At 52.8% G+C, this 12,899-nt stretch overlaps 4 protein-coding genes across 4 annotated transcripts; 2 read left to right on the top strand and 2 right to left on the bottom strand.

Moving 5' to 3' along the window:
- Positions 1-1,920: 1,920 nt before the first annotated feature.
- CkaCkLH20_09082 (amino-acid permease inda1) lies at positions 1,921-3,970 on the top strand (the record flags this gene model as incomplete). Its single annotated transcript, XM_038891797.1, has 6 exons — positions 1,921-2,200; positions 2,260-2,315; positions 2,369-2,545; positions 2,597-2,789; positions 2,840-3,654; positions 3,710-3,970. The coding sequence occupies 6 exons, from the start codon at positions 1,921-1,923 to the stop codon at positions 3,968-3,970; spliced, it is 1,782 nt and encodes a 593-aa protein (XP_038742730.1).
- Positions 3,971-5,550: 1,580 nt separating this feature from the next.
- CkaCkLH20_09081 (uncharacterized protein) lies at positions 5,551-7,065 on the bottom strand (the record flags this gene model as incomplete). The annotated part of the gene is made up of 1 exon (XM_038891796.1): positions 5,551-7,065. The coding sequence occupies one exon, from the start codon at positions 7,063-7,065 to the stop codon at positions 5,551-5,553; it is 1,515 nt and encodes a 504-aa protein (XP_038742729.1).
- Positions 7,066-8,688: 1,623 nt separating this feature from the next.
- On the bottom strand, positions 8,689-9,970 carry CkaCkLH20_09080 (uncharacterized protein; the record flags this gene model as incomplete). The annotated part of the gene is made up of 3 exons (XM_038891795.1): positions 8,689-9,119; positions 9,180-9,859; positions 9,912-9,970. 3 exons carry the CDS (start codon positions 9,968-9,970, stop codon positions 8,689-8,691), a joined length of 1,170 nt encoding a protein of 389 aa, XP_038742728.1.
- Positions 9,971-11,318: 1,348 nt separating this feature from the next.
- On the top strand, positions 11,319-12,839 carry CkaCkLH20_09079 (uncharacterized protein; the record flags this gene model as incomplete). The annotated part of the gene is made up of 4 exons (XM_038891794.1): positions 11,319-11,445; positions 11,533-11,710; positions 11,775-12,507; positions 12,555-12,839. The coding sequence occupies 4 exons, from the start codon at positions 11,319-11,321 to the stop codon at positions 12,837-12,839; spliced, it is 1,323 nt and encodes a 440-aa protein (XP_038742727.1).
- Between the last annotated feature and the right edge of the window lie 60 nt (positions 12,840-12,899).

Below are 12,899 nucleotides of genomic sequence, written 5' to 3'. Positions count from 1 at the left end.
AATCCGCAAATTGCACCGAAACATCTTCGCGGGTGTCAGCTGTGTGGTTCGTTTAATCCATCACAGGTTCGTCCCGTCCCCATCTGTGCTGTTTCCACGCCTGTGGCTATCGGTATCGGTGGGTGTGTGGCCAGGGTGCGTTTGATGGCTGGAATTCTTGCTTTTCCTGGACGGATATTCAGTCGAACCGCTAAAGGACTTGTTCCTTCCTGTCTAGGACTAAATTAGAAGCGACTCGTAAAAGGCGAACGTAGAGTGAGAGAGGAAATCGAGGTACCGTAAGCCACAGGCGTTTCCAACAGTGGACAGATCATTATGTGTGTCACGTCAAAAAAGAGGTGGTCCAGGGGATGGAGGAAATCCGGGACGGGACTTGGGAAGTCGAGCAGAAGTAGCGGTACTTTATCACTAACAGCTTGTGGACAAAATCTTGTAGAAGTAAGATGGTTCAAAAGTAGCCAGTATGGGCCAGCGCCCAGAAAAGCATTTACAGCAGGCAGACTGCAGGCAAGTGCAGGTGCGGGACCCGCACCTTCCCAGCGCGAAAAAGAGCGGCACAGCGGCGACACTGATTGGAATCTTGGCAGGTGCGATAACCGTCATTCCTTCCCTCATCACCTCCCCGTCCGGCCTTGAGGTCTCGATGTGCAGCCAATCTTGTTTGCCCGCGCTCCTCCCTCATTTTGGTTCCTTCTCATTCCTTCCCATCACTCCCCTGGCCCCCGCTTCTTCCCGCCAAGATGGCCTTCCCCGCCGCCTCTAGAAGGCGCGGAACGAGCTTCTGTGCATGAGTCCGGGCGGGCTCCGCTGATAATGGTCGGCTACCTTACAGTGTACGAAGAGTGTACTTGTTGATACTTCTTCCAACACCATACGTACACTTGTACTACAATGTTTCTTACTTTCTCTCTCCCTCTCTCTCTCTTGCTCTCTCTCAGAACGGATCCCTAGCGACTCTGCAGTCTGCACTCCCGGTCCCTCGCCTTCTCCTCGCACGCCGTTGGCTGCTACTTACGTGCCCGTAGCCACGGGACATGTCATATCGACGTCCACGCCCGCGCCGATTCTCATCTTCTACGCCCGCACCCACCACCACCAACCCCATCGCCCAGAGTCGTCTGTCATTGTTTCTCATCACTCGATCACGGACACTCTTGCAACGAAACGAACACCAAGCTCCAACGTTGGAAGCTTGGCTGTACAGATACACCAAGCACGACCAGCACCCTCCCACGCCGCGGTCCCCGAATCCCTTCTCTGATCAACATGGGTCCTAGACACATCCTTGGAGTTTCCGAATACACCTGCTCTTCTCGTCCAGCGTTCCGTCTGCTTCACTCCACTTCCCCAAGGCTTGGCCTTCCTCTACCACTTGGCACACACCCATCTCACTCGCTTGGGGTCCTTCCAGGCTCTCTCGACGCCATTTCACTCGTCAGTCACCGCCGTCGCATTGCCCTGATCCCGCCCGCATGCCTTCGCCGCAGATAGTCAGTCATGACTACCTGTAAGCACTCGACCTGACAAGGAACACACTGGGATAACATGCGAGGAGGGCACCAACGCAACGCAGATGGACGCAAGCTAAGATGTGCTAAGGCAACGAAGCCCGCCTGCTGGAATGCCAAGTCCAAGTGATACTGCCAGTTGGAGTCGCAGTCGCGTCCTCCTCGCCGGCCTTTTTAATCCCACCGCGTCCCCCTCACCGGATCGACATTCTCCTTCTTACCTCTCCTGTGTCTCGACCGTCCTCCTCCACAGGCCCTTCGCCTTTCTTCTTTGCATTTGCGCCCCAGGGCCTCACCATTGTCTCGATCCACACCCGTTGCCTCACACTCGGCCGGGTTTCAATAGTGCCTTGCGGCATCTTCTAGGCGAGAACAGAATCACGATTGCGCGGCGCCTGCAAAGCTCGACATCATGGCAGGCGAAAAGGACATCCACGATGGTGTCTCGACCCCCGAGACTACCCAGGTCCATCCAGAAACTCGCCGCTCCGGTGGCCTTCCTCCCGTTACTGGCAAGGCGGAGAATGCCTACGACGAGGGTGCTCTCAGTCGCGGAGCCGCTGTTCGCGATGAGAACTTCTACACCCGCAATGGTCTCAATTTCGAGTCTTTCAAGCCCCGTAACTACGGTCGCGGCATTGTCGAACTTGACCGTACTATGAAGTCGCGTCATCTGCACATGATCGCTATTGGTATGCGCGAGGCCCGCTCTCACACGAATCTATCAGCCACTAACGCCGCTCTTTCCTAGGTGGTTCCATCGGTGCCGGTTTCTTCGTCGGTTCTGGAGGTGCTCTGAGCACTGGTGTAGGCGAACCTCCGCGTGGAACGTCATTCTACATAAGGCTGACCTAGTACAGGGACCCGGCGCTGTTTTTATCGACTTTTCGATCATTGGTATCATGATGTTCAACGTTGTCTACGCACTTGGTGAACTCGCTGTTATGTATCCTGTCTCTGGTGGCTTTTACATCTACTCCAGCCGTTTTATCGACCCTTCCTGGGGCTTTGCTATGGGATGGAACTATGTTTTCCAGGTCAGCTCATGCGTCCTCAAGTTGATTTCCACAGCGCTGACAATTGTCTAGTGGGCCATCGTGCTACCTCTCGAGTTGACTGTTTGCGGTCTGACGATCAATTACTGGGAAGGCGCCCGTGATATCAGTTTAGGTGTTTGGATTACCATCTTCTGGGTCGCCATCATCTTTATCAACATCTTTGGAACTCTTGGTTACGCCGAAGAGGAGTTTTGGTCGTCTTTGCTCAAGTTGTCCGCCATTGGTAAGAACGTTGATCTTTGATTGCCACGCATATCCTAATCGAGTTTCTAGTCATCTTCATGATTGTTGCCTTCATTCTCGTTCTCGGAGGCGGTCCCTCGCACGGCCGTTACAATGAGTACTGGGGAGCACGATACTGGTATGATCCTGGCGCCTTCCAGAACGGCTTTAAAGGATTCTGCGCCGTGTTTGTTACCGCTGCATTCTCCTTTTCTGGTACTGAGCTTGTTGGTCTCGCTGCTGCTGAGTCTGCCAACCCGCTCAAGTCTCTGCCCGGTGCTATCAAGCAGGTCTTCTGGCGTATTACGCTTTTCTACATTTTGGGGCTTTTCTTTGTCGGCCTTCTGGTGCCTGCAAACGACGATAAACTCCTCGGCGCCGAAAACCCCTATGCCGATGGTGCTTCGCCCTTTGTTATTGCAGCTAACCATGCCGGTCTGTATGGGTACGATCACTTTATGAACTGCATCATCCTGGTTTCGGTCCTCTCTCTCGGCGTGTCCTGCGTCTACGGCGGCTCCCGCACTCTTACCGCGCTGGCACAACAAGGCTATGCCCCCAAGATCTTCAGCTACGTTGACAAGAGTGGTCGCCCTCTCCCCTCCGTGGGTATCATTCTCATCTGCGGTGCGCTTGGATACATGAACCTGAATGCGGATGGAGAAACAGTCTTCAACTGGCTACTCAACATGTCCGCTCTGGCCGCGCTTTTCACTTGGGGATCTATCTGCCTGGCTCACATCCGTTTCCGCAAGGCTTGGGCCTACCACGGTCACACCGTTGACGAGATCCCCTTTAAGGCCGCCCTGGGTGTTACAGGTTCTTGGATTGGACTTGGTCTTTGCATTCTTGTCTTCATTGCTCAGGTAAGCCGCGCCACAATGACCTTTTACCAATCGCAAATCACTAATACCAAACTAGACCTTCGTTGCCATTGCACCCCCAAAGAACAATGATGAGCTGAACGATGCCGAGGGCTTCTTCGAGGCCATGCTGTCCGTCCCCGTCATTATGCTCTTCTGGGTCATTGGTTTCATTTGGAAGCGTACCGGCTGGCTTCGCACCCACCAGATCGACGTTGATACCGGCCGTCGTGAACTTGATTGGGATGAGATCAACCGTTACCGGGCCGAGGTCGCTACTTGGCCCACTTGGAAGCGTATGCTTAACAGATTCTTCTAGGCCATCAAAATGCATGGCTTCACACATGCTCTTGTAATGTAACAGGCTTTGACGAAGGATACGAGAGACTTGCATATAGCTGCACTCGTTTTTCGGGGAAGCCTTCTTTGGATTTCGTCCATGTCTTTTAGATACCACCCACAATCTATCCATATATACTGCTTGTTCTAGCTTTCAGGCTCTGAAATACCAGTCTGTCTTGTAGAGCCTCCATAAGTTAACGCCATGCATCTTTTCAAACGGCTAACACGCAACGACGCGTCCAGCGCAGGTCAATATCTCCAACCATGAACTACGCCGCTTAACCGCGGCATACAGATAACACCCGCCGTACATGAATCCTGAACCAGCCCCGGTATCGACGACTTCAGTCAGGAGTAGGCCCTCTCGATGACACCGAAAAACCCGGGATAGGAAGTTCCAAGGCGACCAGTCATGCAGCCGAGTCCCCAGGTCCCCAGGTGTTCCCAAACTGGTATGTGGGTGTTGCGCTATCAGCGTCTGCAGCCCGGATTACTGCTAATCCATGGCTTGGGCAGATAAGGTTCAGGGATACGTGAGACGGCAGGATGGCGCGTATGCGGCAGAAGGAGTCTGGAATGTTTCTGCTGCATGGGTCGTCACTTTGGGGAAGAGGCGAAGCCTGACCCGGGGGTTCCGGGGACCTGGGAGTCTGGGCCGCTGGGCTCTGGAAGGAAGAGGCGAGGCCAAGGGTCTTGGGGATCTTTTGCCGAGGCTGGGCCTGCAGGCGGAGTATTCGTACGGTGTCTTTGCTTGGGTGAAGCATGTGCTGGGAGTCGTAGGGTAGTTTCTGACGTTGCATTCGCACATTTCCAGATTATCATTTGGCATTAATAGGAACCATGATGCGAGAAATATCGTCGGTGTCAAACATGTCAAAGATAATGGCGCCGTCTGTATTGTAGACAGGAATTTCTGCAATAGCTGAAGCTTCACACTGCAGGGTAATAAGGACGTGTGGGACCTTGAACGGTAAACATCGTCACCAAGGGTTCGAATCGTTCGCAGATTAATCGACCGAATACCTGTAGGCTGCCAGACGAGAGGGAGAGAGCAGAAAGATTAGACGGAGTCGCGTCGATGTATTCCTTCGTCACATCCGGCGTGAATATGGCCCCGTATCGGATCTTCCGCGCTCTCGTGTCTGAAGAAGGACATTAATTATTTTCTACTGGATGGCGAGAGACCTCGGGGTAGAAATATGGGATAACATAGGAGTTGGCTGATGCAAGACACGCGCAGGAAAGATCGGGCTGTCTCTTTGCGGCGATGGGTCGTGGAAACTGAACACGGAGAGCACCTGATAGGTTTCAGACGTCGGCCTTTTGAACATAGAAGCATACAAGGGTTTTACTTGAACAGGGAGCGTCTAAGGGTTGGACAGACTACCAGAAACAGGTCGATGAATGCCCCGCTGTTAGAGCAGGCCGAGCATAGAGCGAAGGGTTTGAACATTCGTGTATATCGTTATCTCATCATGTATTGTCTTTCCGTTTTCCTCCTCTCTCTGGGTTTCCCAGCAGCTCACACTCTGTCACGTCTGCCTCTCCTGAGGAGGCTTAGAGGTTGAAGCCGCGGAACACGACATCTTCGCACCGCTTCAGGAAGTCGAGAACATCCGCCTCGGTGTGCCACGCATCGTTGTACGCCGCGCTCAGACACAACTCGCCCCGGAATGTGCCCAGGAACAGACCCAGTCCGTTGCAGAGCTCCTCGCCGGTAACCCATGGGTCGTGAGCCTCGAAGGCACCGGTCTTCGGCGCGATGATGCTGTCGACGCGGCCCATGCTGGAGATGGACACGGAGGGGTGAACCTTCGGGGGCGGCACAGGGAGTGGTCGGGGATGGGTCGGCACGGTAGGGTTGCCGGCGGCCCAGATGGTGGATGCGAGGGCGTAGTGCTCCGCGTCGTTGCGGACGCCGTGGTAGAAGTCCTTCATGAGGTTGACGATGGGCAGGAACTCGTCCGTTCGGACAGCGTCGTCGCCGGCGGCGGGGAGGTCCATGTCGACGACCAGACTTTGGCCGGGGACGGAGTGGTACAGCGCGGCGGGGTGCTTGGCGGAGTTGTACGGGGATTGGCAGCTGGCGCGCTCGTTGCGGAGGATGTAGTTCACGTAACGGACGCGCTTGGCCTCGGAGGTGCGGGGCTGGATGTCGCGGACGACGAGCGCGATGGCGGCGTGGAAGGCGTGCGTGACGGTTGCCCCGGCGGCCTTGGAGGCTGCGATGAGGCGGGAGGTTTGGTCCTTGGTCAGCGTCAAGGCGACGCGCTGGTGGCGGCTGGGGAGGGTGGCGCCGCGTCTGTACGGAAGGTCGAGGACCTCGATGCCAGGGGCCTCCATGGCCGCAGCCTTTTGAGCAGCCATGTCGGCCAGGCGCTTCTTCTGGGCATCTGTGAGGACTGGGGGCACGTTGGCGGCGACGCGGTAGGGAGGGCTGAGATTGGCGGTCTCAGAGCCGTCGAAAATTGGAACTTTGAAATCATCAGCCTCGGAGAATGCTTTGGAGGCGAGCGCGATGAGGTTGTTTAGGAGTGTCAGGGTGCCGATGCCGTCGATGATATCGTGCGGCGAACGGAGGACGAGGTCGCGGCGGATAACACCGTCTTTGTCGGCGCGCGGGCTCAGAACAAACAGCGTTGGGATCTTGGGCGCAGGCGGGTTGGAGTTCGCCCACTCCGAGCCCGTTTGCTCGGTTGAGACTGGAACAAGAGTCTGCTTGAGCCAAGATTCCTTGTCGGCATCGTCTTGGAACTGGCGGTAGGTCTTTGTCCATTGTCCGGTGGCAAGATCCTGTGTCACCTGGGAGGCGATGGTCGGGTGGTCGTAGCGGAGGGAAAGCCAGGCCTTCTGAAGCGCCCGGCTCACTGCAGAATTTGCCTCGGCAGGTGATTTGCCGTCGGGAATTTCGATGTTGAGAGAAACATGTCCCGTGATGGCGAAGAACATGAGGCCGCTTCCCTCATAGATGGTCGCGATGGCCGAGTAGAACTCTTCCACCTCGTCGATGCTGCGCTGCCATACCCCCGGAGAGGTTTGGCGCCAGATGAGTTCGGGATATGTCGTCTCCATAGTGGGCAAAGTTGAGAGAGGGCTTGATACGCAGAGTAGTGTACTGTGTCACTGGCGAGCACAATTTCAACTAGAGTAAGGTCAGCCTCGTTTCGAGTCAGTCTCTTGGCCTGGATTTTATACTTCGCGAAGGACAGCTCAACGCACGGCGCAAGTGGTCGGAAGTGCGGTCGGAACAAATCGTGACAGAGCCGTCACGATAATCCCGGCCCCTCCTCCATGCGCGACGGAGGCGTTGGGACATGATCCCGATCCGGAATAGCGGCTGTGAAGTTGGATCAGGGAAGACGGGGAACGATGGAGAACACACAACCTAACTGAAATACGTCGATCCGATTCGAGGATGAACTCCCGAGGATTAGCCATGGCGGATTATGTATCCCGCACACTATCGTGAGTGGTCAACGCCCCCGAAGTTTAGCCGTGCCTCTGGGTCTTAAAGCAACTTCATGTTAGACATGATGGGACATGGAACCAAATGAGAAGACTTCCTGATGCCTCATCGGATGTTGTGGACTTCGGGCGTACGGATAGTGGGAGGAAAGCTGAAAAAGTCCATTCTCGGGCGGTAATTATCCCTTCCGACTATGACAACAGTTGTGTTCAAGCCTTATCATCAGCACTTAGAACGATGCTTCATGAGAAGGGTAAAAAGGAAAAAGGAAGGGAAAGAAATTCAAAGCACTGAGAAGTTTGTGGAACATAGCAGTCAGTCCTGGAAAGAGAAAAAAAAGAAGGAAGGGGAAAGGGAAAAAAAACACTGCTTTGTACTAGGCAGTATCGTCGCCAACGTCGATTTCCAACGCGAAAAAACATCTCGCGGTCTAAAGTTTCCAACCAGATCAATTACACCACATCCGCCATATTGCAAAATAATCAAAATGCGAGAAGAATCAATTCTTGGAGGAGACACATAAATATAAGAGACCAAAAACGAAAAAGGAAAAAAAAACCCACCGGAGCTCCAGGATTCGAACCCTCACGAGCCTTGATCAGGATAAGTCCGGACCGCCGTTTGAGAGGGCGACTATGAACCACTCTGCCAACTTATACCGTGCCGTGTTTGGCCTGATCAGATGTTGACGGAAGCGAACCTCACTACCCTTATTAATGATTGCGCTAGCGATGAGGTGGCCCAATGACAATCAGCAGCGAAATGGCAAAGGGCGTGCCCTTAGAGACGCATTTTTATTCAATAAGGTAGGTACCTACCTATCCTGTTTGGATTCTCTCGGGATATCTTCCATCCTCTTTTAATTACATGCGACGTCCAGAACGTTTGAAGCAACACCGACCTGGAACCCCAAGACAACGAGGACTTTACACGCAGATGACAATCACACGATGTACATTCGTTGCAAAATTCTTTTTTTCTTACTGTCGAGGCCTATGGATCTTGATGGAGGAAAGAAAACATATGATACATGAAATAAAAGTACAAGGACCGAACCAGTGCTAGCTCTTAGGCCTGCGATCGCTCTCAAAAGAACGGACCGAGCCTTTGTATCTGATCCTTTCCTTGGACCCAATCATTCGCGATCTTGCTGCTTGGGAGAATGCGGGGTCAAGATATATTGTGCTGTGCGCATGGTCGAGAATCGTCAAGACTTCCCCAAAAAACCCTCAAATCTGGTCCTTGCCCATCATGGCATCAGCATCATCATGAAGACCACCCTTGCGAAGAAATGGGACTAGACGGTTCTCATCCCACTTTTGCTTGCCTTGCTGCTCAAAGTCGCGGTTGACGGCGGGTAGGACTAAGCCCCACAGTCGCTGCAGGCGGTTTGACCAATTTGCTCCGATACACGAAGCCGTATCTCGCAGCTGCTGACATTGCTGGTTGGCTCTCATGAGATTGATCTCAAGAAGCTCGTTCTTCTCCTCGGTATCCTTGCTTCTGTTGCGCCAGAACGCTACTTGCTCCTCCAGAGGCTTGCGATCAATCTCGGCGTCGGCGTCGCTGTCCGAGATGCGAGATTGCTTAGTGACGCGGGCCCAAGGATCGGTGGAAGATTCATAGCGATCGCGCTTTCGTCTAGAGTCCATCAGAGTGTCTGAGTAGATAATTAGCAATCGCCAACTTTGCATCGCAATGTGCCTCGAAAACCACTCACTGTATGACTTCTTGGAAGCCGCCTTGTTGCGCAGACCACCCTCCACGACGCGGATGACATCGTCGATAGCGTTCTGGAAGGGTAGGAACATGGGATCAACTTCCAACTCTTTGTCTTTGTTGGACAAGAAGCGCTTGCGGGCGTTGAGAATCTCGTTGATAATCGCAAACATCTTGCGATCGGCGCTCTGGAAGTTCCATGACTTCCCATCGCTCCTCAGTTTCTTGAACGTCAAGAAAAATACTGCGTTGATGGTGTCCAACTCCATGGCGTCAGAGTCGTTGGAAGTACGATAGGTTCGAAGAGCTTTGAGCATAATTTGCTCAATGCGCTTGGCCACATTGACAAGACCGTCTCGAGAGGCAGACTCGTTGATGGCTCCGTACGGAAGAAGCATCCATCCAAGAAGACCAGACTTGGGCTGAGTCATGAAGCCTCCATTGTACTCAAGCTTGAATTCAAGGCCGGGCAACATAGTAATATTAGGATGGCCAGAGTAGTTGATGTGAGGGAGGCTCAGTCGCGTCGAAGTAAGGTCGAATGTGTTGAGAGCTTTGCCGTGGATGGTTTGGTTGCCTTCAGAGGCGTTTCCGCTGTCATCAAGGTGATTCTTGTCAATAGACTGATCCGATGTCTTGGAGTGACCGCCAATGTCAACACTAGAGCCACTGCTTTCGTCCCTGGGGTTGTTTAGCAGTGATGCTATTTTAAAGGTGGGAATTGTGCACTCACATTTTATAATGGCTAGCCGCAGGACGAAGCGGAAGCTCGAAGTCTGTCGAGGACGCCATCTCAAAATCTCTTGCGATCCTGTGGTGGTGATGTGGGAGGCAAAGAAAACGTAGACGCGTGCCGACGGCCTGTTTATGTTTCTTGCGAATTTTCAGATTCGAAGTGGCGAGATCTTTCGCAGCCAGAGAAGGCAGGCACCCAATTGCCAGCAGAAACGCGCTAAGTGAGATAGGATTGGGCAGAGCGCGGTCAGGTAGAGGTGAATGAGGAAGTCGCCTGGGTAAGGTCACGTGTGAAGGAAGCCACCTACCTACCTGCCAATCTGCCGGAGAAGGCTACTTAGGGAGGTTGCTCACTGCAACTCTGCAACATCAGCAGTCGACTACGCGGCACGGTATAAGTGGTGGAGTGGTTCATAGTGGCCCTCCCCAACGGCGGATCGCTCTGTCGATTGCTGGGGGCTCTCAGTTCGAGCGCCCCAATTCCTTTTTTATTCTCTTTTCGTTTTTTAGTATGGCTTGATATGTTGCTGGCTATCTTTCTATTCGTTGCATCTCACCCGGGATGAAATCTGTCATGAGATCGGTTCCAGTTTGTATTTTGAGATTGTAGATGCTGTCTTGGGTCTGCTCGCTCTTGATAATGGTTAATCAGCAGATATGTATTTATGTTTACAATTCATTTGGTCGCTCTGCAGCGCGAATTTGCTTGTAATTCATTGACAATGAAAGGTCCGGTATGGTGACAAAACTGAAACCACAGTTGCCATACAGTAAAAGTGTCTTATCAAAACACAAAGCCATTCGATGCTAAGTACGAGGAATAAGTAGGTGCCATTTCGATGTTTGTTTCACCAGTTCTGGCCCTCCGAAAACATGTCAACAGCAATGGTGCGATAGGGCTATTGTCCAGGCAAACTCGAGAGCACATAAAACGTGTCTGAACTCTGTGCTTGCTCTTTCAGCCAAAGGTAAATCTCCCAAATAATGCTGTCATTTGCGGTTGGAGGGCAATAGCGCACTCGGAAAGTCAAGATCTCAATTTTGCTGCCACAGATAAGACACCGGGATCACTGATCACAATCCCAGGTTCAAGCAGGTCACGCACACATCATCATGTTTGGAGTGCAGGTCTCACGGCGAAGTCCCCAGCTTTCCCTTGTTAATCGAGTCTGGACGTCGTCTTCGCCGGCTTACACCGCGGCTGATCTGCATCGGGATCTGCCTAAACAGGAAAACGGGTGCGGAGATCCACAATCCCCGCTGCCCCGCCGAGCGTCGCTGTAAACCTGGAACTTAATTCACGAATCACCCACGCCCAATCCCAACGTCTTTCGACTAAACATCATTACAAGTGATTTTTGGTGGTGACCTATTTCAGAGGTTACCGCTGCTCGGATTTCACACAATGAATTGGCTTGCGTTCCTGTCTTTGGTGGCGAACACTGCCGCAGTCGGATCGTTCCGCACTCGAGAACCGCCGGGAAGCGTTTGCGCCTCTGCTGGTGGGGGACAAGTCGGATACTACGATTTCGGTGAGGGAAGTTATGAGCTCTCGGTTAAACAACGAGCCTAATTTTGGACAGGAAATGATACGAAACATTTATTTTTCTGGCTCGCAGAAAGCCGCGGCGACCCTGCCAACGATCCCGTAATTCTCTGCATGAGCGGTGGACCCGGCGCTTCTTCCGTGGCTTTCGGCCTCTTTCAGGAGCTCGGGCCCTGCATCATTGAGGGCACCAACTCGACAAAGCCGAATCCCTATGCTTGGAACAACAATGCGAACGTCATCTTTGTTGAGTACGTCGACCTTGCGTCTTGAATCGTCTCTTGAACAAGGAACTGATGCGCGCATTTGATCTAGCCAGCCATCCAATGTGGGGTTTTCTTATTCCAAAGATCCGGTAACCAACCTGGAGGATGCGACATCTGACATGTATGACTTTCTCACTGCCTTCATGGATCAGTTCCCGAAATATTCTCACCAAAACTTCTACATAATTGGCGAGTCGTACGGGGGGACTTGGGTACCGGCCCTGGCGAGAAAGATCCATCATCGCCAGTCTTCGTCAATGGCCCAGCTTGTACGGTCCACCACAAACATCAAAGAGGCTCGCATCAACCTGAAGGGGATCGGGCTCGGCAACGCGCAGCTGTCCCAGAAGTTTCAATGGCCCGGATTCTACCCAACTGGATGTCTTGGAGACGAGCCTGTGTACAACAGAAGCACATGCGCCGTTCTCGAGTCGCATGTGCCGCAATGCGAGAATATGCTGGACATCTGCAACAAGGTGGAAAACGATCCCGATGTTTGCAATAACGTCCTCGATTACTGCCGGAAGAGAAGTGTCTACTTCATCTTCGACGAGCGCCTCAACCCATACGACTTCCGGAAGCCATGCACCGAGGGAGGGCTATGCTACAAAGAAGCAGACTGGATTGCCGAGTACCTTAACTCGTCTTTTGTCAAGCGCGAGCTAGGAATACCCGAGGATGTTACCTTTGACATCATTGATTACGAATTGGGGCAGTATTTCGAGAAATCAGGGGATGTCTCGTTCGACACTGTTGGCTGGGCAGGCGATCTGCTTGATCAGGTAGGGAAGCAGCATCTACCAGGGGGAACAACGCTGACCAAATCCAGGGGTATCAAGTCCTTGTGTACGCAGGCAACAAGGATTGGTTTTGCAACTCAGCAGGAGAGAAGAATCTGGTCCACAACATTCGTTGGCATCATCAGCCTGCGTTCCAAGCTCGCGACTTTCAGGACTTCAGACTGGAGGGTGAACAGATCGGCATCTTCAAGCGCGAAAAGTGCTTGAGCTTTGTTGAGATGTTCGACGCTGGGCACATGGTTCCGGCGGATAAGCCAAGAGAAGCACTGTTTTTGATCGAGTCATGGATCAAAGGGGTTTGGACTTCAGCCTGAAGTAAGATTTGCTAATTTCTATCCGCGTATCTATGTATGCAATGGAAGGAGAGAGGAGAA

Source organism: Colletotrichum karsti, assembly GCF_011947395.1.
Source record: "Colletotrichum karsti strain CkLH20 chromosome Unknown Scaffold32, whole genome shotgun sequence".
Taxonomy (NCBI): domain Eukaryota; kingdom Fungi; phylum Ascomycota; class Sordariomycetes; order Glomerellales; family Glomerellaceae; genus Colletotrichum; species Colletotrichum karsti.
The sequence above is the reverse complement of the archived record's forward strand: the minus strand, read 5'-3'. Positions and strand labels throughout refer to the sequence as shown.